The following is a 20,665-nucleotide window of genomic DNA, read 5'->3' as shown; positions in this document are numbered from 1 at the left end:
CTGGCCCTGCTCTGAAGGAGTCCAAGGCTGGGTAAGGGGCTGGCCTCCGAGCGGCCCAATCAGAGCTGAGTCTGGGGGTTCCGGGGTCTCACTTCATCCACAAGTCCCAGAAGAGAGGGGGTTGGGGGGCGAACATGCAGAAACCTGACCTCAGAGGCAGGGTTCATGCAGGAGCCCTTGCTCTGGCTGCCAGTTCATTGGGGGGGGGGGGGCGGGTAAAGGCCTGAGTCACTTGTCCTGGGAAAGGGATGGTTCCAGTTCCCAAAACTGACGTCAACTGTGAGATTTGGTGGCTTTCATGTGGTTCACTGTGCCTTTTACCATTTAATAAAATTCAGTTTATTAATGATATAAACTTTCAATCCCAGTTTCTTACACGTTCAGTCTACGAAGTTTAATATTCTGTTTATTCATCACTTTTAAAGTCTTTGATTCACGTTTGATTCCATTTATAAACGTAGACAAGCTCCTATAAACATGTTTAATTGTATTAATATTCAATGCATTTGACTTTCTTTTTAGCTCCTACAGTTGTCTCACAGAACAAGTAGAAACTTGTACATCTAGCAAATTACACTTGCGAAGCTGGAGCCCCCAAAGCTCTCTGAGCTGGTCCAATATTGTATGTACCCAGTAAGATTTCAACTTTATTTTTTATTTATTATTTTTTTAAATTTTATTTATTTATCTATGGCTGTGTTGGGTCTTCATTTCTGTGCAAGGGCTTTCTCTAGTTGCGGCAAGTGGGGGCCACTCTTCATCGTGGTGCGCGGGTCTCTCACTATCACGGCCTCTCCCGTTGCGAAGCACAGGCTCCAGACACGCAGGTTCAGCAATTGTGGCTCACGGGCCCAGTTGCTCTGCGGCATGTGGGATCTTCCCAGACCAGGGCTCGAACCCGTGTTCCCTGCATTGGCAGGCAGATTCTCAACCCCTGCGCCACCAGGGAAGCCCAAGATTTCAACTTTAAATCACACGTTGAAATCAATTTCTCATTCACATGTTTTAAATTGGTTTTACAAGGCTGACCTCTCAGATGTCCACAATTCCTCATCCCAAGCTCTTGGAAACAAGTGTGTTTAGGAATTCGGAGTTAACCCATTTCCACAGCTACTGTAATGCCCAGTGGGGAATGAGCAGCAGCTACCACCAGACAACACACATGACTGTTTCTGCCTTGAGATGTTAGAATACGCACTCTGAGACAAAAATTATTATAAATTTTCCTTATCTGAAAAAGAAAAAAAAATCCCCTTTGTAATAGCATCAAAAACAATAAAAATACCCAGGAATAAATTTAATCAAGAAGGTGAAGGACCTGTACACTGAAAACTATGAGGCACTGATGAAAGAAATTGAAGACACAAATAAATGGAAAGGTATCCCATGTTCATAAATCATAAGAATTCATATTGTTAAAATGTCTATACTACCCAAAGCCATCTACAGATTCAATGCAATCCCCATCAAAATTCCAATGGCATTTTTCACAGAAAAAAAAAAATCCTAAAACTTGTATGGAACCACAAAAGACCTTGAATAGCCAAAACAATCCTAAGAAAGGAGATCAAAGCTGAAGGCATCACACAGCCCGATTTCAAACTATATTACAAAGCTACAGTAATCAAAACAGCATGGTATTGGCCTAAAAACAGATACATAGACCAACGAACAGAATACAGAGCCCAGAAATAAACCCCTGCATATCTGGTCAACTAACATTTGACAAGGGAGCCAAGAATACTCAATGGAGAAAGGATGGTCTCTTCAATAAATGGTGTTGGGAAAACTGGACAGCTACATGCAAAAGAATGAAACTGGACTGCTATCTTACACCACTCACAAAAGTTAACTCAAAATGAATTAAAAAAAAAAAAAAAAAAAAAAAAAAATGAATTAAAGCCTTAAATGTAAGACCTGAAACCACAAAACCCTGAAAAGAAAACAGAGAAAAAGCTCCTTGACATTGGTCTCAGCAACGATTTTTTGGATATGACACCAAAAGCACAAGCAACAAAAGCAAAAAGAAATGAGTGGGATTGCATACAACTATAAAGCTTCTGCACAACAAAAGAAACCATTAACAAAATGAAAATGAAACCTACAGAAGGGAGAAAATATTTGCAAACCATCCATCTGATAAGAGGTTAATATCCAAAATATATAAGGAACTCACACAACTCAACAGCAAAAAAAGAGCAAATAACCCAATTAAAAAGTGGGCAGAGGACCTGACTAGACATTTTCCAAAAGAAGACATACAGATGGTAACCAGGGACATGAAAAGGTGCTCAACATCACTAATCATCAGGGAAATGCACATCAAAACCACAGTGAGATATCCCCTCACACCTGTCAGAATAGCTATTATCAAAAAGACAAGAAAAAACAAGCATTGGCGAGGATGTGGAGAAAAAGGAACCTTCACGCACTGTTGGTGGGAATGTAAATTGGTGCAGCCACTATGGAAACAGTATGGAGTTTCCTCAAGAAATTAAGAACAGAACTACCGTATGATCCAGCAATTCCACTCCTGGGTATTTATCCAAAGGAAATGAAATCACCCTCGAAGGGACATCTGCACTCCAACATCCACAGCAGCACTATTCCAATAGTGCTATTCCAATATATACTCCAATATAGCAGCACAATAGCCAAGACATGGAAGCAACCTAAGTGTCCATCAGTGGACGATGGATAAAGAGGACTGTCTCTCCCTCCTTGCCCACCCCCACCCTCTCTCTCTCTCTCTGTCTCACACACACACACACACACACATGCAGAGGAATAGCATTCAGCATAGAAAAGAAGGAAATCCTGCTATTTCTAGAACACGGATGAACCTAGAGGGCATTATGCTCAGCGAAATAAGCCACACAGAAAAAAACCCTCTGTTCTCACTGTATGATCTCAGTTACATGTGGAATCTAAAAAGCCAAACTCATAAAAACAGGCAGTAGAGGGTGGTGGCCAGGGACTGTGGGGGAGGGGAAACGGGGAGGTGTTGGTCAAATGGCAGAAATTTCCCGTCGTGAGTAAGCTCTGGGATCTGATGTACAGCATGGTGACTGCAGCTCACAATACCGTGTGTATAGCTGAAAGCTGCTCAGAGCGTAATCTTACGTCTCATCACCACACACAAAGAAGAGGTGATTATGGGAGGTGATGCTGGTGGTAACCAGCCTTGCTGTGGGAATTGTCCCAAAATGTGTAAGTGTATCAAATCATCACATCGCACGCCTTAAACTCACACATATTACCTGCCAGCTGCGTCTCAGTAAAGCTGGGGAAGAAGCTGCAGATTTGCTGTCAGCGTGGAACGGGGGTCCTGTGAGCGCCTGGTTTGGGGCGCCCCCTAGTGGAAGTCAGCGTCCTGCCACCTCGCGCTCTGTGCAGCGTTGGGTGTAGGGGTGGACGGAGCTCCTGAGGGACCCCAGGCCCTGGATCCCAGGAGGTGGCCGCCCCCCAGGGCCGGCAGAGCTGGGAGGGAGAGTCGGTCATAACTGGTCCATATCACAGGTCCGTATGCCTGGTGTGAGAAAATAGTGTATCAAAACAAAGTGCGGTTATGGAGTCCTTCTGTTTAAACAATAAACTATTTTAGAAAATTTGAAAAATAAGACAAAGCGCAGATGTCCCTTGACGCCCCTGACGCACCAAAGCTCAGGCAGCCCCTGGGTCCCCAGCCTCCCCACCTCCTGGGAGCTGCCGCACAAAACCACAAGCAACAGGAGTTCACTCTTTCCCGGTCCTGGAGCTGGGAGTCCAAAACCAAGGTGTCGGGGCGTGCTCCCTGTGCAGCCTGCCATGGTGGGGGGGGGGACAGCACCTGTCCCATCATTGGCACTTTCCTCCTCTTATGGCGACACCAATCCCTGGACTCAGGGCCCATCCTATGACCTCATTTGACCTTGATCACACCTGCAAAGACCCTATTTCCAAAGAAGGCCCCATCCGCGGGACCGGGGTTAGGACTTGAGCGTGTCCCCTAAGGACGGGGAGACGGTTGCTGGCCTTCCCCCCGAGGAGCCCAGGGGCCCCCAGGACCACGTGAGCTTTCTCCTCCATCTACCCTCCCTCCCGCCTCTGTGGGGACTGAACACATTACTCCAGCACAAGCTCGAAACTCAGTGCTGTCTAAAGGCCAAGATGGGCGACCCGGCCTCCACCTCCCCTGGACGTTAGACTGACCCCATCCCTGACCCTCAACCTGCTTCTTCCTGGCCTGCCCTTGGCCACCCCGCCAGGGCCTTCAGTGCTGACCTGCACCTGGGCCTGACAGTAAGAGGGGGGGCCCACTCTGAGGACCCCACCCTCCCCACTGTCACCCATGGGAAGCTCACCTCTCATGGAACCAAGGCCCAACCTCTTTTCTGCAGGACAGGACACCGTGGCGATGTCACCTTCAAGCTCTGGGGCCACCAGTACAGCCGCGTCAGCCTGGAGGCATGTAAGAGGGAAGAGCCTTTATTCTATTACGAGTTAATCACTCTGAGGGACATTGCCAGACTTCCCTGGTGACACAGTGGATAAGAATCTGCCTGCCAATGCAAGGGACGTGGGTTTGAGCCCTGGTCCAGGAAGATCCCACATGCCGCAGAGCAACGAAGCCCGTGTGCCACAACTACTGAAGCCCGTGTGCCTAGAGCCCATGCTCCACAACAAGAGAAGCCACCATGATGAGAAGCCCGCGCCCCGCAACGAAGAGTAGCCCCGCTCGCCGCGACTAGAGAAAGCCCACATGCAGCAACGAAGACCCAGCGCAGCCAAAAAATATACATATAAATAAGTAAATTTATTAAAAAAAAATAAGAGAGGGACATTGCCTATAGCTTAAATTATACATGATGGCCCATCCTAGGGAACCCTGCCTCCCAGGTAATGAACGTTAAGGTAAAATACCTTTGTTTAGCTCCCTGGAAACCTCCTGACCAGCCCACCTGTGAGGAAAGAAATTCACATCCCTCCCGAGCCTGGCCAAAACCAGGGCTTTCCCCCCTTCCCCCCTTTTACTATAAAAGAAGCCTGAATTCTAAGTCAGGGAAGGTGGTCCTTTGGGACACGAGTCCACCATCTTCTCAGGCTGCTGGCTTCTGAATAAAGTCCCTATTCTTTGCCCCTCACTTCGCCTCTTGATTTGTTGGCCTGTCGAGTAGCGAGCTTGGAGTCAGTAACAGAAGCCACGGGGGTCGGGTGTTGGGGGGGGAATGGAGGCTGGAACACCAGTGACGCTCCTCGTGGGCCACGCTCGCCGTCTTATTTCACCCTCGGAGCCCTGCAGGGTCAGCCCACTCATCCCACAGACAGACACGGGTGGGGCACGTGACAGGAGATGCCCACGTCTGCACATAGAGTGAGGAAGCAGGTGAGAACCTGGAGCCTCCAAGTCCAGAGCTCGTAGCCACACCCACTGCTTCTCCCAGAATGAAGAGCTGGGGTCCTGAGGGGCCCATAGTTGAAAAACCCACCGACTGGGGCGGGGGGCGGTCATGACACCACAGGTCTGCCCCGCCCCGCCAGGGCTGACAGCTGGTGGCTCCCACCCCAGCCACAGGAGGCAGGACCGCCACGTCCCTGGTTTGTGGCTGACTGTCACGGTGGGATGGGGGCTGGGCTCCTCGCTGGGACCACCTGAGCCTGCATCTGGCCGGCTGCCCCCTCCCGGGGTCCCAGGCTTCCAGGAGCCTCCACGGAGCATCAGGCATGAGGGCCCCTGGAAGTTAAATCCCCGGAGAGAGGCTGCCTAGGGCGCCACAGCGCGGCGTCTCCTCTGATTTTCCTGGGCAAGAATTCAGATATAGATTCCTGTCCCGCTCTGCTGGTCCAGCTGCAGGGTCAGAATGACCAGACTCCAATGTCCGGGGATAGGGCCTGGGAGGGGGTTGGCCAGCGCCCAGGGCCAGGCCGTGGCTGGCAGGGAGTGACTTCTGTTCCTTAAGACGTAACCTGCAATTCACTGGCTTGGTTCAACCTGGCACTGGGCTCTGTCCAGTTTCTGAAGCCAAATCCCTGGGTCTCACCTCAGCCACATGGCAAGGGAGGGAGGGAGGCCGGGTCTGGCCATCCTGCCCCCTGGGGCACGGAGCCTGGGGCACTGTTCTGGAGCCCCTCCCAGGGCTGGAGAAAGTTATCACGTCTCAGGTTCTCAGGGACATCCTGGTCAACACTGAGTGACAAGTGTCCATGCGGGGCAGGGCACAGAGCTCCAAAGACACGCTCACGGCCACCAGCCCACACCCTGGTCTGGATGACTCCCAGCTCGGCGACCAGAGAGAGACAGGGCCCACAGAGGGCAGCTGACTGGCCGGGCCCAGGGTGGCCAGGGGGGTCAGAAAGAGGCTTCGGTAAAGCAGCTGAGGACAGAGACCCCCCCCCCGGACCCCTCCCCATGTCCCCAGGAACACACACACACACACACGCACGCACGCATGCACGCACACACGCACACACCACAGCTGAGGCCTATTGGCTGTGGGCTTCGGGCCCTGGGAACCGGGCTGGGTGGCCCAACTCAGGACCCCGCTCCAGTGCATCCCAGGCCCAATGACTTCCTGTCTCTGAGCTCAGTCCCCTTCTGTGAGATGCCACCCACCAGTCTGGCCCGGGGTTGCTGCTGGGGTCTGAGCCACGCTCGGCAGCTAGCCAGGACCAAGTCCTCACAGCCGGGGCTCGGCAGCTGTTGCAGATCTGCGTGGGGGCAGGTGTGCGCTGGGCAAGGGTCCAGGGTGCCCTTGCTCTGGGGCAGACGCCAAAGCAGGGGAAGCTTTCGCCCAGAGCCCCCCGGGCCCAAGGCCGCACGCCTGGCATCTGACGGCCCTGCCGCCCACGTCAATTACAGCACTCACAGCTGCCTGCTGCCGCTTCCCGCCACAGCAGAGGAAAGCGCAGCCCGGCTGCCGAGCCGCCCCTGTCCCGCTGCCTCAGCCCACGGCTGACTCTGAGGACACTGGGCGGGGCGGGGCGCGGGGCCCAGAGCCCTGGGCCCCCTCCAGGGCGAGGCGGACGGCCAGCAGGCTGGGGCACATCCACAATCAGGGTTGCAGAGAACGAGGAAGAGGCAGCCCGCTCCCGCGGGAGACTGGTATTTATTTACCAACAGGTGTTTTGTGCCAGGCCCTGCGCACACCCTCCCATGCAGTCCTTACAAGAGGGTGCAGAGTTACACCAAAACTCGGTGGCTTAGAACACTGGCAAACACGGATGAACTCGCCCGTTTCTGTGGGACGGCCGGCTCCGTCCTGAAAGAGCAGGAAGGTGTCGTAGGAGCTGGGGAGCCCCTACCCAGGCAGCAAGGGACCAGGGCAGCCCTGTGGTGTGTTCAGGACGGAGCCTTGGAGACACACAGCACCAAGGCCGCCTGGACTTGGGGAGAAGCGCAGCCACCCCACCTCTCGGGGGGAGGGGCGGCCAAGGACTCCAGGGCCGTGATTTAAAGCTGCCGCGCCCCCAAGTGACAGCAGAGGCTCACGTGCAGGCTGAGGAGACCGTCCACTGAGAGCTGGGCCAGGCGTCCGCCTGACTCTGGACCGGTGCCTAAGTCAGTGACCACTGCAGGCTTTTGCAAATCCCAAACCCACCCTCCGAGCAGTGTGCTGCAGGCAACTTCTAAAGACACTCAGGCCCAGGTGCCTCCGTGGGGGCCCCAGGCCACGGCGCACCTTCTGCGTCCGCCTGCTGAGAACCCCACGTGCGGTGCTGAAGAGCTGGGGGCTGGCCGGTCTCGTCTGCCGGTCTCCACGCCAGCCGCCGGGGTTTCAGCCCAGCCCTACCTGGGCTTCCCTCCCTGGGATCCCATCTGGATTCCAGAGCCCTTGATGGAGGACCTTGTACCTCCAGGAATTGCAAGAGGCTGGCGGGTCCCGCTTCTGCCACTGGCCAGCTGTGTGACCCTGGGCAAGTCACTTAACTGTTCTGAGCCTTGCTTTTCTTGTCTGTGAACTGCGAGTATTTGCCATCCTTCTGGGCCAGAATCTTCAGGTGGCAAGGGACAGAAGCCCCACCCCCAGCCCCAGCTGGCCTGAGCGGAAAGGGAAGAGCCGGATCCACGTGCCCCCGGCACCATTTCTCTGTCCACCTCCTCTGTGCCGGCTTCCTCCTCAGGCAGGCCTTGCCCACGTGGCAGCAGTGGTCACCAGCTGCTCCTGTGTCCCATCCCATCAGCTTAGCAACCTGCGGGAAAGTTTCAGGACCCAGTCTCATTGGCCAGCCAGGTGGAGTGCCCACCCAGAGCCAATCACAGTGGCCAGGGAACAGCACGCTCGCTGATTGGCCAGGCCTGGGTCGTGTCCACCCTGGGATTTGGACAGTGGTCCAGGCCCATGAAATACATGGACTGAGAGATGGCCCCCAAAGGAAGGAGGTGGGAACGGATGCCGGGCCGGCAAGAGCAGTCGGTGCCCATCTGAACCGCCCCTGGGGCAGTAATCACTTTATTATTTTACTGCCTGTGGGCAGAGCTGGCCGCCTTCTCAGGCTGGGCACCGGCTGGTAAAATCACCACATCTGTGCAGCTAAGCCAGCTGATACCTTCTTGCCCCCACCACCCTCAGCGGCCCCCCTACACCTGCACGTGCCCCGCCAAACCACCCACTGGCCGGGCCCCACGACTGCCCCCCGTCGTCCTCGCGTCCACACCTGCTCTGGCCCCAGGAGGGCATCCTCTGAGGGTTGCCCCCCACCCCCCTTGCCGCCCGACTGCTCTCTGCTTCTTGTCGGCCAGAGGTGAGAGGCTGGGGTCTCACACCTCGGCCCCCTCCCTGCTCCACGTGCTCTGGGAGAGGCTACGTCCCACCAAGGCGACAGCTCCCGGGGCCATCACGGCCGCCCCCGTGCTGTGCATGGACCCCTCCCATTCTTCTTGGCTTCTGCCTCCCCAGGGAGCTCAGCTGACCAGCCTCCGCTGGCTTCGCCCCTGAGCCGGGCCCAGGAACTGTCCAAGGCTTTCTGCCGCTGAGATGGCGACCCACTCCCACAGGACTCAGCGGCTGGGCTGCTGCTGACACTCGCCCTCGCTGCTCGGGACCACACCACCGCCGCTCTGCAGCCCTGCTGCCGCCCAGATGTGGATGGAGGGGCTGCTTCTTGGGTGTCCTCGCATCCCCGAAGAGACCAATATCGGCCCTTCTGGAATTCAGTGGTAGCCAGGTTACCATGGCGATACCCATTATCCCCGCTGAACGGGAGATGAATCAGGAGCTAAAAATAGGCCCCCAGAGTGGATGGATGGAGGGATGGAGGGGTGGGTGGGCCTGGATTCAGGGTTGGAACAGTTTGTTTCTCCCCGACAAGGTAATTTAGGGGAAATCGCAATTGGAAATCCACCCCCAGAGGGCTGGGAGGCGCTGGCAGGTGGTGCCCCCTCCCCTGACAGAGCCCATAGCACACAGCCCTCAGTGGGTCCTCGTAGAGACCAGTGCATGGAGCCCCTGCCCACCCGGGCCTGGCTGCGGCAGATTTCAGGCAGGGAATCACAGGAGCCAAGGGGAGGCTGCTCGGGGAGGGGCGGCCATCGCACCGTCTGGCCCCTCCCACGGTCAAGCACTGGCCCCTGCACCCGTTCATTCCTGGGACGGCCCTCGGTTCAGTCCAGGAAGGAGCTGGTGAGCCTGACTCGAAGCTCCCGGCTCCAGTGTGGGAGCTGCAGGGCACACGTGCACCGCCCCATCCCTCCAGGGGTTGCAGGCCTCTGCTGAGGGGGCAGTAAAGGCGCAAAGCCGCTGCAAGGACAAGATGACACTTTATTCTGCCTAAGCCTCCTGCCCCCACCCCCAGAGACCCCACAGACACCGAGAGACAAGGGGATGCAGCTGGGACAAAGAGGAATCTGGCTATAGGGATGGGTGTCCGGGGGGGTCTGGGTTTTCTCAGAGACAGGGCGCTGCCTGCTGCCCCCTCCCCCATGAAGATCAGATGCAAAGCAGGAATCCCCCAGACCCCCTCCCCCACCCACCAGGCTCAGGCAGGGTCAGGCGTGCCCAGGGGGACCTGTCCCTCCTTCAGCCCTGGGGCCCGGAGGGAGGCTGGCCCACCAGGCAGCAGGGTCACCGGAGCCAATGGTGGGTGTAGGCTGGGGGACGGGAGGCCCCTGGGGAGTCAGGGTGGAGGGTGCTAGAGACAGATGGTGGACACAGTCCTGGCCGGCCCCCTACCGTGCGTGTGTCCTCACGGAGTGGAGCCTGGGCTGGTCTCGCCGAGGTCTCCCAGAGGCATTCCTTGTGGCTGTAATACTCAACCAGCTGCCTGAGCGCCTCGGCAAGCACACTCTTGGCCAGCGGCGCGGGGGACACCTGCGGGTGGGGACAGTGTGCCTCCGACCGGCTTCCCATCCCCCAGCCCCCTCCCCTAGAGCCGCCGTTCACACCATGACCTCCACCTGCTATGGGTCATGCACAAGCTCCTGGGACCACGACCAGGAATTCACCCAGTGGGCGGCCGGGTGAGCCTGTGTTAACGATGAGACCGCGGTCGCTGGGCAGTCCGTCCGCGCTGGCACTGCGGGTGGCACAGGTGGGCCCCTCTGGGCCGGTGTGACCCTGCTCTGGGCACAGGGCAAAGCGGCTGAGGCAGGAGGGGAGGCCCGGGTCCCCATTGAAGCTGTGAGTGTGTGTCCACGGGACAGGCAGTTCTTACCACGTCACAAAGGGAGGGGGGAGCTGCCTGAGAGGAGCCCTGCCCTCTGGGGCATCCGTGTGACACTTCTCTAATGCAAAAGTTTCTAGGGGCCGAAAGCTGCTCAGGACGGCGGGGGGCCCGGGGCCCCAATGCGCTGCCCGAGGGACCCGCCCAACCACCCGCCCAGCACTCACGCTCTTGAGCTCCCAGAAGGGCACAAACTGCAAGATGTCACAGAGGGCAGGCTCGCCCCGTGGGGAGCGCAGGACACCGTCGTCGCCGTCGAGGGCCTGCATGTTGGTGAAGTCGGCGATGCCCATCCCCACGATGATAGACACGGGCAGGTGGGAGGCGCGCATGATGGCCTCACGCGTGTCCGCCGTGTTGGCCACCACGCCGTCTGTCAGGATCAGCAGGATGTAGTACTGCTGGGGACACAGCGGGGAGGGGCCACAGGGACCCTGCAGGGCAGCTGCGTCTCCCCCCACTCAAACTCCAAAGTCCACCAACCAGATGGCCTGGGGGTGACCATGGTTTCCAAGCTTTTCTAAAAGCGTATTTGCTGAAGCGTAACCCACGCACGCATGCGCACACACGCACACACGCAATCACAATGAACTGTAAGCACGTGCTCTCTTTGACCCTGAGGTGGATACTGGAACGGCCACACCTTACAGATGGGGAGACCGAGGCTGGGGGAGCCGGGGTTGACCCAGGTCTGAGGCCGGAGGAGGAGAGGTCTGTGGGCCCTGGGTAGGAAGGGGCTCCCACACCCTGAAGAGTTGCTGAGATTCAAGGAACAGAGTTTGGAAAGGACACACTCTGGTCCAGCCTGGCCCGGTGCCCAGTGTATCTGCAGAAGACAGACTGGGACTTGCTTCAAATAAAGGTCCATTTCCAGCGTGAAAAAACCAAAACTACTCAGAAATCGTTCCTAAAAATCTGGACGAGAGAAAACATTCAAGAGAAGAAGGTCAAAGACCCTTCGCACAGAGGGCGGAAGGGCAGACCAGTGACGGGTGTCGCTCCAGCCATGGAGCCAGGGGGACCTGAAGCTTCTGAGTTGCATTAGCCAATAAATCCTCCCCCCACCCGCCCACCGCCCAAGTTTTCTGCTTAAGCCAGTTGAATGTCCTTTCTAACTGGAAGGTTCCAGACTAATGGCCCCCTCTGCCTGACAGGGCTGCAGTGCTGGGAGGTCAAAGGTCAGCCCTCTGGCCGGCAGGCGGTCCCTGCAACCTGCCCACCACCGGTCACATGGTAGCTGGTTCCCAGCAGGAGAGGCAGCAGCCAGGGGTCCTGGGACCCGGGCTCTCCTACCTCATACTTGGGAGGGATCCAGGCTCAGAACCCCAAAGCAGAGAGCCTCCTGTCACTGGAAGAGAGACGGCCCCATCACCCAGGGTCCCTGATCTCCCTTGGGGTGGGTGCGGGCACTTTGGAGAGATACCGACAGAGCCAGGAGACCAGGATGAAACTCTACGGGGGTCCAGGTCCCGCCCCGAGCCACATGGGGGAAACTGAGGCCCAGAGCCATGAAGAAGCCACCCAGAGTGCAGGCAGGCAGGGGCAGAGCCGACGGGATGCGGGACCTCTGCCTCCATCACCTCCCAGGCGAGGGCTCTGCCCCGCCACGGCCCCAGTTTACGGTCTGTGAGGTGGGATTCGGATGCCATGTCTGTGTGAAGGACCAAGGGGACCACGGTTGGGGGGCGGCCCCACCTCCCATCTCGGGCCCTGCGGGTGCTGACCCACACTCCTCGCAGAGCCTGGGAGGCGGTGGGCTGGCACAACTGTCGTAGTCCTGGCAGGTCTCGCCCACAGCCGCCAGGGCCTGCGGTACTCGTGGGGCTGGAAGGGGTTGATGTAGTGCAGGGAGCAGCTGTTCCTGGGGTCCCCAGTGGAGGCCGTGAAGTCAACGGCCACCTGCAGAGGCCACAGTGCGAAGACCCAGGAGCCCCTCCCTCCTGGGCTGGGGTGGGCACCTGCACCCCCATCTGACAGGTAAGGGAAACTGAGGCCTGGGGAGCCACTCGCCCAGGGCTGCAGGGAAACCCGGAGGCGTGAGCCCGAGGGCCCAGCACTGTGTTGGCGGGATCACAGAAGGGACGTGCCCACCCCAAAGCTCCTGGGTCCCCAGGGTTGGCCAGCGCCTCTGAGGGCAAGACCAGCCAGCGGCTGCAGGGAGCCAGCGCGGTCACAGCGGACCCTCGGCACCTCCTTCTGCAGCGGGGGCTGTGGAGGCGGGGGTGGGGGAGGAACTAGGCAGGGCCTGGGAGGAGCAAGCCCTGAGCTGGGGTCCCTGTGTGCCCCCCGCCCACTCACTTTCCTCAGGCCATTCTGGCTGTCACGAGAAGGAGTGCAGAGGCCACACAGAAGGGACCTGCAGGCCCTGCCGAAGGGCCTTTTCTGCACCCATCCACCCTGGGTGCCAGACGGGCTCTGAGTTACATCCAGGGTGGGGAGGGGCTGCTGGGAGCCCTGGGGTGGGGCCCGGGCGCTGACACCCATCCTGCTGGGATGCACCCAGCAGGCTGTGCGGACGGTCCGTGGACTCACCGTGAAGTGGATCTGGCAGCCGCCCACGATGTAGTCCCGGAACGAGTACACCCTGTAGAACGTCCGGCACCCGCACCCCGGGAACACTGAGGCCAGGGCTTCGGGTCGGGACCTCTGGGGCTCCTGGGACCTGCTCTCCCCCAGGAGCCCAGCAGCCTCAGTCCCCTCCTCTCAGGCCCTCAGGCCGCCTGAATGCCCATCTTCCCCCCACCACCTATTCCCTTCTGTCTCCCCCTCCCCTCCATCCCTCCCACCTCCACACACTGGGGGCACCAGACCTCTGGGATGGGGGCCCGTGAGGGTCCATCTGACTACGGGGGGTTCCAGGCAGTGGCCGGCCACCCCAGCCTGGCTCACTCTCTGCAGAGCTGAGGCGGAAGCACCCCCTCCACCCGCTGCGGGGGGGAGGGGCTGCAGGCTGGGCCGAGGCCCACCTTCGGGTCTGCCAGGATGACCACCCCCGAGTTCTTGGAACTGCGCTTCTTCTGTGTGTACTTGAGGCTCACATAGTCCCACTGGGCCTGGGGGACAGGGACAGGCAGAGACACCCACCGCAAGGAGCACGGGAGGTCTGAAAGCCCTGGCCCACCGGCATCTGTCACTTCAACTTCACCACAGGCTGGTGGTCCCTACTCCAGCCACCTGGTGGGTGTGGGTGTCCTGCTCTGTCATCATCTTTAGCCTCTCTAAAGCCATCACAACAATTTCTGGGGCAACCCAGCCCAGGGCCAGCGCCCCAGCGCATTCTGGCGGACAGGCGGGCCCTCCCTGCTCTCACCTGGTCCTCCCCGAAGGCATTCTGCATCTCCGCGAAGGTGGTGGAGAATTCTCCGATGAAGTCGTGCTTCCCGCGGGAGTCATAATCCCAGACGAGGCACTGTGGACCCCAGGACCCCTCAGCCCGCCTGCCCCTCTGAGGCCCCCAGCCTGGGTGTCTCCATGCCCCTGCAGGAAGGCCGCCCCCTTCCCACCATCCCTCCCCACGTACCTCAACTCCAGGAAGGTGTGGTCTGGAGGGACTCGCCCTGCCCCAGCCCCGCACCAGTCCCGCCCCAGTCCCGCCCCCAGCCGCCCTGTCCCCTCCCCAGCACCCACCCTCCGCCAGCCGGCCCCGCCCCGCCCACTTTCAGAGGCCGAAGCTCCTAACAGCTGCACAGGCTGCTCAGAGATGCCTTGAAAGGCTGCCAGGTGGGGCTCAGGTCGTTCTTCACCACCTGCGGACCGGGAGGGGCGGCTCAGGAGGTCCTGCCTCAGGCTCTGGGCAGGACCCTGCGAGCCCAGAGCTGCGTCTCCGAACCTCGTTCCTTCTGGAGCCACCTTCCTAACCCCCCACATTACTGGACCACCTGGACTTCTTTTTCCTTAAATAGCCTTTTTTTACTCAAATTAATTTATCTCAAAAAGAAACGCCTTCCCACTGGTGTAACTGAAATCTTGTTTTACGGGCAGGTAGTGACAACAAATCCGGATTCTTCATTCTAGGACAGAAGCTGCATGCCCACCTGGCCGCTCTCTGTTCAAAGGGGGATGGCGGTTTTGGAGGTCAAGACCCTACAGCCATGGGGGGCCAGAGAGATGCAGGGAGGGCCGGGGAGACTCCTTCCCCTGTCCTTTCGTGCTGTCCCTGGGTGCTGGCCAGGGACCCCTCACCTCCGTCCTGTACGCCAGCAGCTCGCGCTGATCATCGTGGATCCGGTACAGCTCCGGGAAGGGGTCCGGCTCGCTGAAGAGGTCCTGCAGGGGAGCAGAGGGTGTACTTGGCAAGCGGTGGGGTCCAGGCTCCGCCACTTGCTGGCTGTGAGGGCAGAGCCCTCCCGAAGAGCAACGCCCTCCCCTCTGGAGCGTCCCTGGCTCCCCCGCGTCCAGCTCCCACCCCGCCCCCCACCTGCCCCACCCCCGCTTCAGTCTCCATCCAGGGGAGGCAGCAGGCAACGCCAGGTCAGACCCCTGCTCTGTGCCCCTACCCCATGTGAGGAGCCAGCAGGACCAGAACCGAGTTCAGATCCAACTCCTCCACTGTCTGGACGGGGACCTCCCTGAGTGCCCGGCATAGGGAGCTGAGGATGAGCTGAGGGCAGCAACACGTACAGGGTCCTGACAGCAGCGCAACCGCCCGGACGGGCAGCCCCACCCACGGCTCTGAGCGCGTCCCACTCCTCAGCCACCTGTCTCCCTGCGGACACGGTGTAGCTCTGTCTACACCTCCTGACAGGAGGGAAAGCTGGGCCCCAGGGGGGCGCACCTCACCGTGTCACCCAGCTTCCTGGCATGGAGGGAGAGCTCCGCATGGCCGTTGTTCCCAGAGATGTCCCCGGCTATCACCCGGGCGGAGGGAGAGCGCCGAGGCTCCAGGCTGGGCAGGAGGGGCCTGACCCCACCCTTCCCTGCCCGGCTGCAATCCAGCCTCGGGCAGGTGTCTGGGCGCCCCGGCCTCGGCGAGGAAGGGGCGGGGGCCTGCAGGGGGCGGGGCTGGTGGAAGGCGGGGCTGGTGGAAGGCGGGGCCTCACCGTGATAGGGGACTTGCCGGCGTTCCTGCTGAACTTCAGCAACAGTGCTCGGGTCACCTTCTTCTGGGCCACGATCTGGAAGTCAGAGGCTCAGGGAGGGGTCCGCACCTGCTCCCCTGAGGACCCTAACCCCGCCCTGGGTCTCCCTGCCTCCTCCCCAACGCCCCCACTCACCCTCGGTGGCCTGGTTCCCCAAACCTACCACCCAGGGCACCACGCCCTCGGTGCCTGGCAGCGGCCAGCCCGTGGCCCCCTCTCGCTCCACCAGGCCCTCAGCTCAGCGCACCTCACCGCCTCCTGGGCCCTCCCACCGCCCACGCATCAGGTGAGGAAAGGGAGGCTCGGGAGGAGGGAGACCGCCCAGAGTCACGCTGGTGAGCGCGTGTGTGCGACCTGCAGCAGAAGCCGTGCCCTGGGAACCCGTCACCCTCCATGGACCAGGCCAAGGACAGCGCAGCGCCTACCACAGCCCAAGGCCAGCGAGCGAGCGGCCACGGGGGTTCCCAGCCCCATCCAGGACGCCCGGGCTGCTCCCTCCCTGGGGTCTCAGCCCCCTGCCCAGGCCTCCCCCTCCCTCACCAGGCCCCCCGGGGCTGCATTCCCCATTGGGCTATGAGCCCCTGACTGGGCTGAGAGTTGACCCGGGAATGCTGTGTGCAGCCAGCAACACCGGCTCACCAGGGGCAGCTCTCAGAGTGGCCTGCAAACAAGATAGAGGACGACCACCCTCGTGGCTGCTGGTGGACCAGGGACTTTGTCTGTGTGGGGACTCCCCCCCTTCCACTGGCCAGCGAAGACAGAGTCCTCAGCTATGGCCGTGGTGGGTGATGGCACTGCTGACCCTCTTCACCCTGCTCCACACAGGCTCCTGTCTGACGAGCTGAGACAGAAGGGACAGAGGACCGCCCCCCACCCCCAACAGGATGTGCCTGGCTAACAGCTCCGAGCACACAGGAACATCCTGTGCAGAAGAGAAACCCATCCCAGGTGGGGGAAGCGGAGGCCAAAAAGGGCCACGTGCCAGGCCCCCCAGATTCTCCCATTTGAAGACTCACTGCTGGGCTCTCCTATTAGGAGTAATAGGATAGTTGGTTTAGCTGGTTTGACAAGTGACCATACTTCCTGTGAGCTCCTCAGCTGCCACGGAGGTGGCCTTGTCATGGTCCCCGTTTCCCAGATGAGGAAGGAGAGGTTCAAGCAGAGGTCAGGGACTTGCTCAAGGGCGCACCACTGGAATCTGAAGCCAGGGTCCTAGCCTTTGGCCACTGACTGTAGCGCCCCTGACGGCCCCACAGACCTGGCAGTTCTGGGGGGTCCTTTCCATAATCTAAAGTTTACGTGTATGTCCAGATGTGTCCATACACGTATCTGTGTGTGTCCGTGGATCTGCACCCACGTGTGCATGCATGTTTGTCCGTGCATGCATGCCGATACACGTGTGTCCGTGCATGTGTGTCCCTGTGTGTTGTCCTCTTCCATGCTCGTGAGGGCAGGTAAGAGGCCAACACTGGGTAGAACCCTTCCCTGTTGCTTTCACGTGGGGCTGTGCCCTGCCTAAATCTTGGTCCTCTTATCTGATGGAAGGCTCTACCCTGCCGGCTTCCGACCCAGGCAGCAATGGGGATGAGTCACACAGCCTTCACGTTGGGTAAAAGGAGTCGGACACAAATGAGAACATACTGTGTGATTCATGGACATGAAATCCTAGAACAGGCAAAACTATTGGGGGAGGGGATTGAGAAGAGCAGGGGACCTGTTGGATGACAAAAATGTCCTGTGTGATCTGGGTGATGGTCAGGTGTATAAAATTGTCTAAGCCCATCAATCCCAACCCTCAAGGTCTACACATCTTACTGTATGTAAATTACACCTCAATAAAAAAGCACCCCCAGAGCACTCACGAGAATCTAATGTGTGACACATCGAGCGTTTGGCCCAGAGCCTGCGCTAAGCAGTCCGGCTGGTGGCTGGTGGCAAGAGCTCCCGTTACACTGACAATGGTAGAGCTAATCGGGAATGACCTCACCAGAGGATGCAGTGTCCCTCAGGTGGCAGCTGGACCTCAGACCGGTCACTGCCATGGGGAGAGACAAGGGAAGGGCTCCCTTATGTCATGGAAGTGAAAAAAAGCAAGCTGCAGAACAGTATATGTCGTCTTTGTTTTTAAAAGTGTATCTAGAGAAAAAACTATGTTCCTTCGCTCTGTTAAGAATAAATCTCTCCAGAAGGATGTAACGAACCTGGGGACAGGGCACGAGGGAGATATGGTCCAGGGTGTACCTGTTATACTTTCTGAATTTAGGTCCATATGAATGTATTACCCAGTTCAAAATTACGTTTAACTAAAAAAAAATTTTTAAGGAGCTATGGAGTCAGACAGACCACGTGGTACAGTCTGTGTGTAATCACGCTGTCCCCAGGCCACCACTGCCATCGCACCGGCCCTCAGGACCAGCTGAGGTGTCCATGCTGCCCTCCTCCCTCTCCCTCCCAAGGGGACGGGCGCCCACCTGCCCCAAGGTGTACTCCATGCCCCCCAGGAGGTCGTCATCCTGGTAGCTGAGGCTGCTGGGCCCATGGGTGTCGTAGACCTCAAAGCGCAGCTTCTGCACCTCCTCAAAGTAGTACTCCAGCGTGAAGACCTTGGAGAAGACCAGATGCAGGCTGCTCTGGACCACCTCGGTTCTGTCCACCTGCAAGCAGCCCTGGGTGAGCAGACCCCCAGGGTGGGGGTGGGATCTGTCCACCTGAGCACTCCCCAAGGCCCTGTGCCCCGGCTCTAGCCCTCAGAGCCCCCTCTCCCACCCATCTGCCCTCGGGTGGTCCTGGAGGACTTGCTTCCAGGCCCTGCTGTAGGAAGACAACCCCTCCCCCTCGCCACGCCCGCCACCTGCTGCCGAGGCCTCTGGACGCCCCAGGGGGTCATTGCCCCGACCCCTGGGCACCTTCCTCCCTGAGACAAAGGCAGTCCTCTGGCCCCCAGAGGGCCTTCTCATCCCCACATGGCCTGTTCCATCCCCACACCACAGATGGGCAGGCAGGCTTGGAGAGGGGAGGGGGTGTCCAAGGGCCTTTGTGAGGTCACTCACTCAGCAGGGGGAGTCCACCTGGACCCCAGTCTCCACCCAGAACCCAGTACTCTCACCTCCCTTGACCCTCCAGGCCCCACGTGTCTCCGCAGCTTTGTTGCACCAACCCCTCCCCTCACAAGTTGGCAGGGCTGCCCGAACCCCTGTGAAGTCATAGTCAGGACACCTGCCCAGGGCCAGATGAAACAAGGGACACTGTCCAAGTCTGGCTATCCCCCTCCTGGGTTCCCCTGACCAGGAGCCACTCTGCACAGGGCTGGCCCTGGGCACCCAATACTGCTGCTCCCAGGATGGTGGCCTGCTTCCCTGGGGGAGTGAAATCTTTCATAACCCAACCTCAGCCTGCCATCCTTCATCTCTGTTCCATTCAAGCAGAAGCAAGCTGCTGGGTCCAGCCCACACTTCAGGGACAGCACAGACAAGGACACAAAGGTGGGACCTTGGGCCAGGGCAGGAGGGGAAGACCACGAGGACAGCTGCCCAAAGTCCCCAAAGGGGTGATGGCAGTGCAGCCAGGGAGGCAGGTGGCAGCAGTGTCCACCGGGTGGGCCGTCCAGCTGAGGGAGGCCTGGTTTCCCTCGTGCCTGGCTCATCTGGGGGCTCCGAGGATACTCTTGGCAGGAGCCGCCTTGATGGAGCTCCCAGCCCCTCCCCCCTCAGTCCCTTTCAACAGTGACCCAGCTTTACCTCCTCTGCTGGAAGCACCATCCTTCCTGGGGAAATTTTCAAAAGGGCAGGAACTAACCACGCACTGTTTCATCTGTTCGTCCCCCAGCACTGTGCAACTGGGGCTTTCAAAGGAGGGGAGCCCAGCTGAGGCACACAGTTGGAGGGTGGGGACCAAGGCCTAGCACACACCTTCCCACTGCTCCTCAGGTCCTCAGCCTCCCCAGATGTAACCCCCGAGAAAGCTCTGAGCTGTTCCCAGGAGGGTGGGCCCACAGATGAATCTGGAAGGCCAGCCCTCTCTTCCTGGGCTGCAGGCCTTCACCAGGCCCTGGACCGCAGGCCTTCACCAGGCCCTGGACCATGGTCCTCCTGTTGAGCAGTCCTCACTGCTACCCAAGGCTGACATGCACCCAACACGCTACAGTGAGAGCCAGAGGTCTTTCAGAAAGAAACCTCCACAAAGGTAAGATAGTTTGTTTTGGTTACTGCCATGTCCCTGCAGCCTGGGACTTGTCTGGCACACAGCAGATACTCAATAAATACTTGAATGAGTGCCCGTTCTCTCATCAACCCGTTCTTAGACAATTCCCCGCACATCACTGTCCACCTTCCCTGGCCCACCCACACCTGCTCCATCACCAGCTTCCACCGTCCAGGTCCCCAGGATGGTCCACGCCAGCCAGGTCAGAGGGGGGTCGGCTCATTCAGTTTCCTCTGGTCTAGTTCTAAGCAACTGAGAACTGATTCTAGCTGAGAGACCAAAAAAGAACAAGGACACTGGGAAATTCCTGGAATTGGGCATGAACTGCTCTGGACAGAGGCCAGGGTTAGGGAAGGGAGGCCGTTGCCTCTCCTCTCCTCTGGACCTTTTGTGACGCAATGACCGTATTTTTCTCCTGTAACATCCAAAAAACATACAAGGAAAGAAATGGCAAGTGCAACCACCTATGCGAGACATCAAGAAAAGAGGATTGTTCGCCCTTCGCACAGCTGCCCCTTAGTCTCCTCTTTGGCTTGACCTAAGTTGAGTAAAGTAGAAAAAAACCCTAAATAACCTAAAATGACTATAGTTTCCCTGTAAACTACAACAACTTGAATCAACTGGGAATTAGATTTTCAATTTTTTAAAAAAATATCACAATTATCTACATTTTAACAAAGCAACTACAGCATACAGAATCAAATTAAAATTCATCCTGGAGGGGTGACACTCCCATGGGTTAAAATGCA

At 58.5% G+C, this 20,665-nt stretch overlaps 1 protein-coding gene and 1 long non-coding RNA gene across 2 annotated transcripts; both read right to left on the bottom strand.

Annotated features, from left to right (window-relative positions):
* Window positions 1–386: 386 nt before the first annotated feature.
* On the bottom strand, window positions 387–6,575 carry LOC309648729. Its single transcript, XR_014256772.1, has 5 exons — window positions 5,125–6,575; window positions 4,903–4,940; window positions 4,344–4,440; window positions 3,261–3,529; window positions 387–1,231 (listed from the first exon to the last, which is right to left on the bottom strand). It is a non-coding gene; the product is annotated as an uncharacterized lncRNA (long non-coding RNA).
* Window positions 6,576–9,717: 3,142 nt separating this feature from the next.
* On the bottom strand, window positions 9,718–19,797 carry CPNE7 (copine 7; the record flags this gene model as incomplete). The annotated part of the gene is given in 15 exon segments (XM_082437119.1): window positions 9,718–10,286; window positions 10,806–11,098; window positions 11,214–11,281; window positions 12,219–12,450; window positions 12,453–12,537; window positions 13,171–13,342; window positions 13,528–13,691; window positions 13,949–14,047; window positions 14,295–14,312; window positions 14,316–14,384; window positions 14,821–14,904; window positions 15,418–15,492; window positions 15,678–15,752; window positions 18,188–18,462; window positions 19,758–19,797. Coding segments are annotated over 15 exon segments (1,995 nt in total). The 3' UTR covers window positions 9,718–10,040.
* Window positions 19,798–20,665: the final 868 nt, after the last annotated feature.

The sequence above is a fragment of the Balaenoptera physalus genome (genome assembly GCF_965194825.1).
Source record: "Balaenoptera physalus genome assembly, chromosome: 19".
NCBI lineage: Eukaryota > Metazoa > Chordata > Mammalia > Artiodactyla > Balaenopteridae > Balaenoptera > Balaenoptera physalus.
The sequence above is the reverse complement of the archived record's forward strand: the minus strand, read 5'-3'. Positions and strand labels throughout refer to the sequence as shown.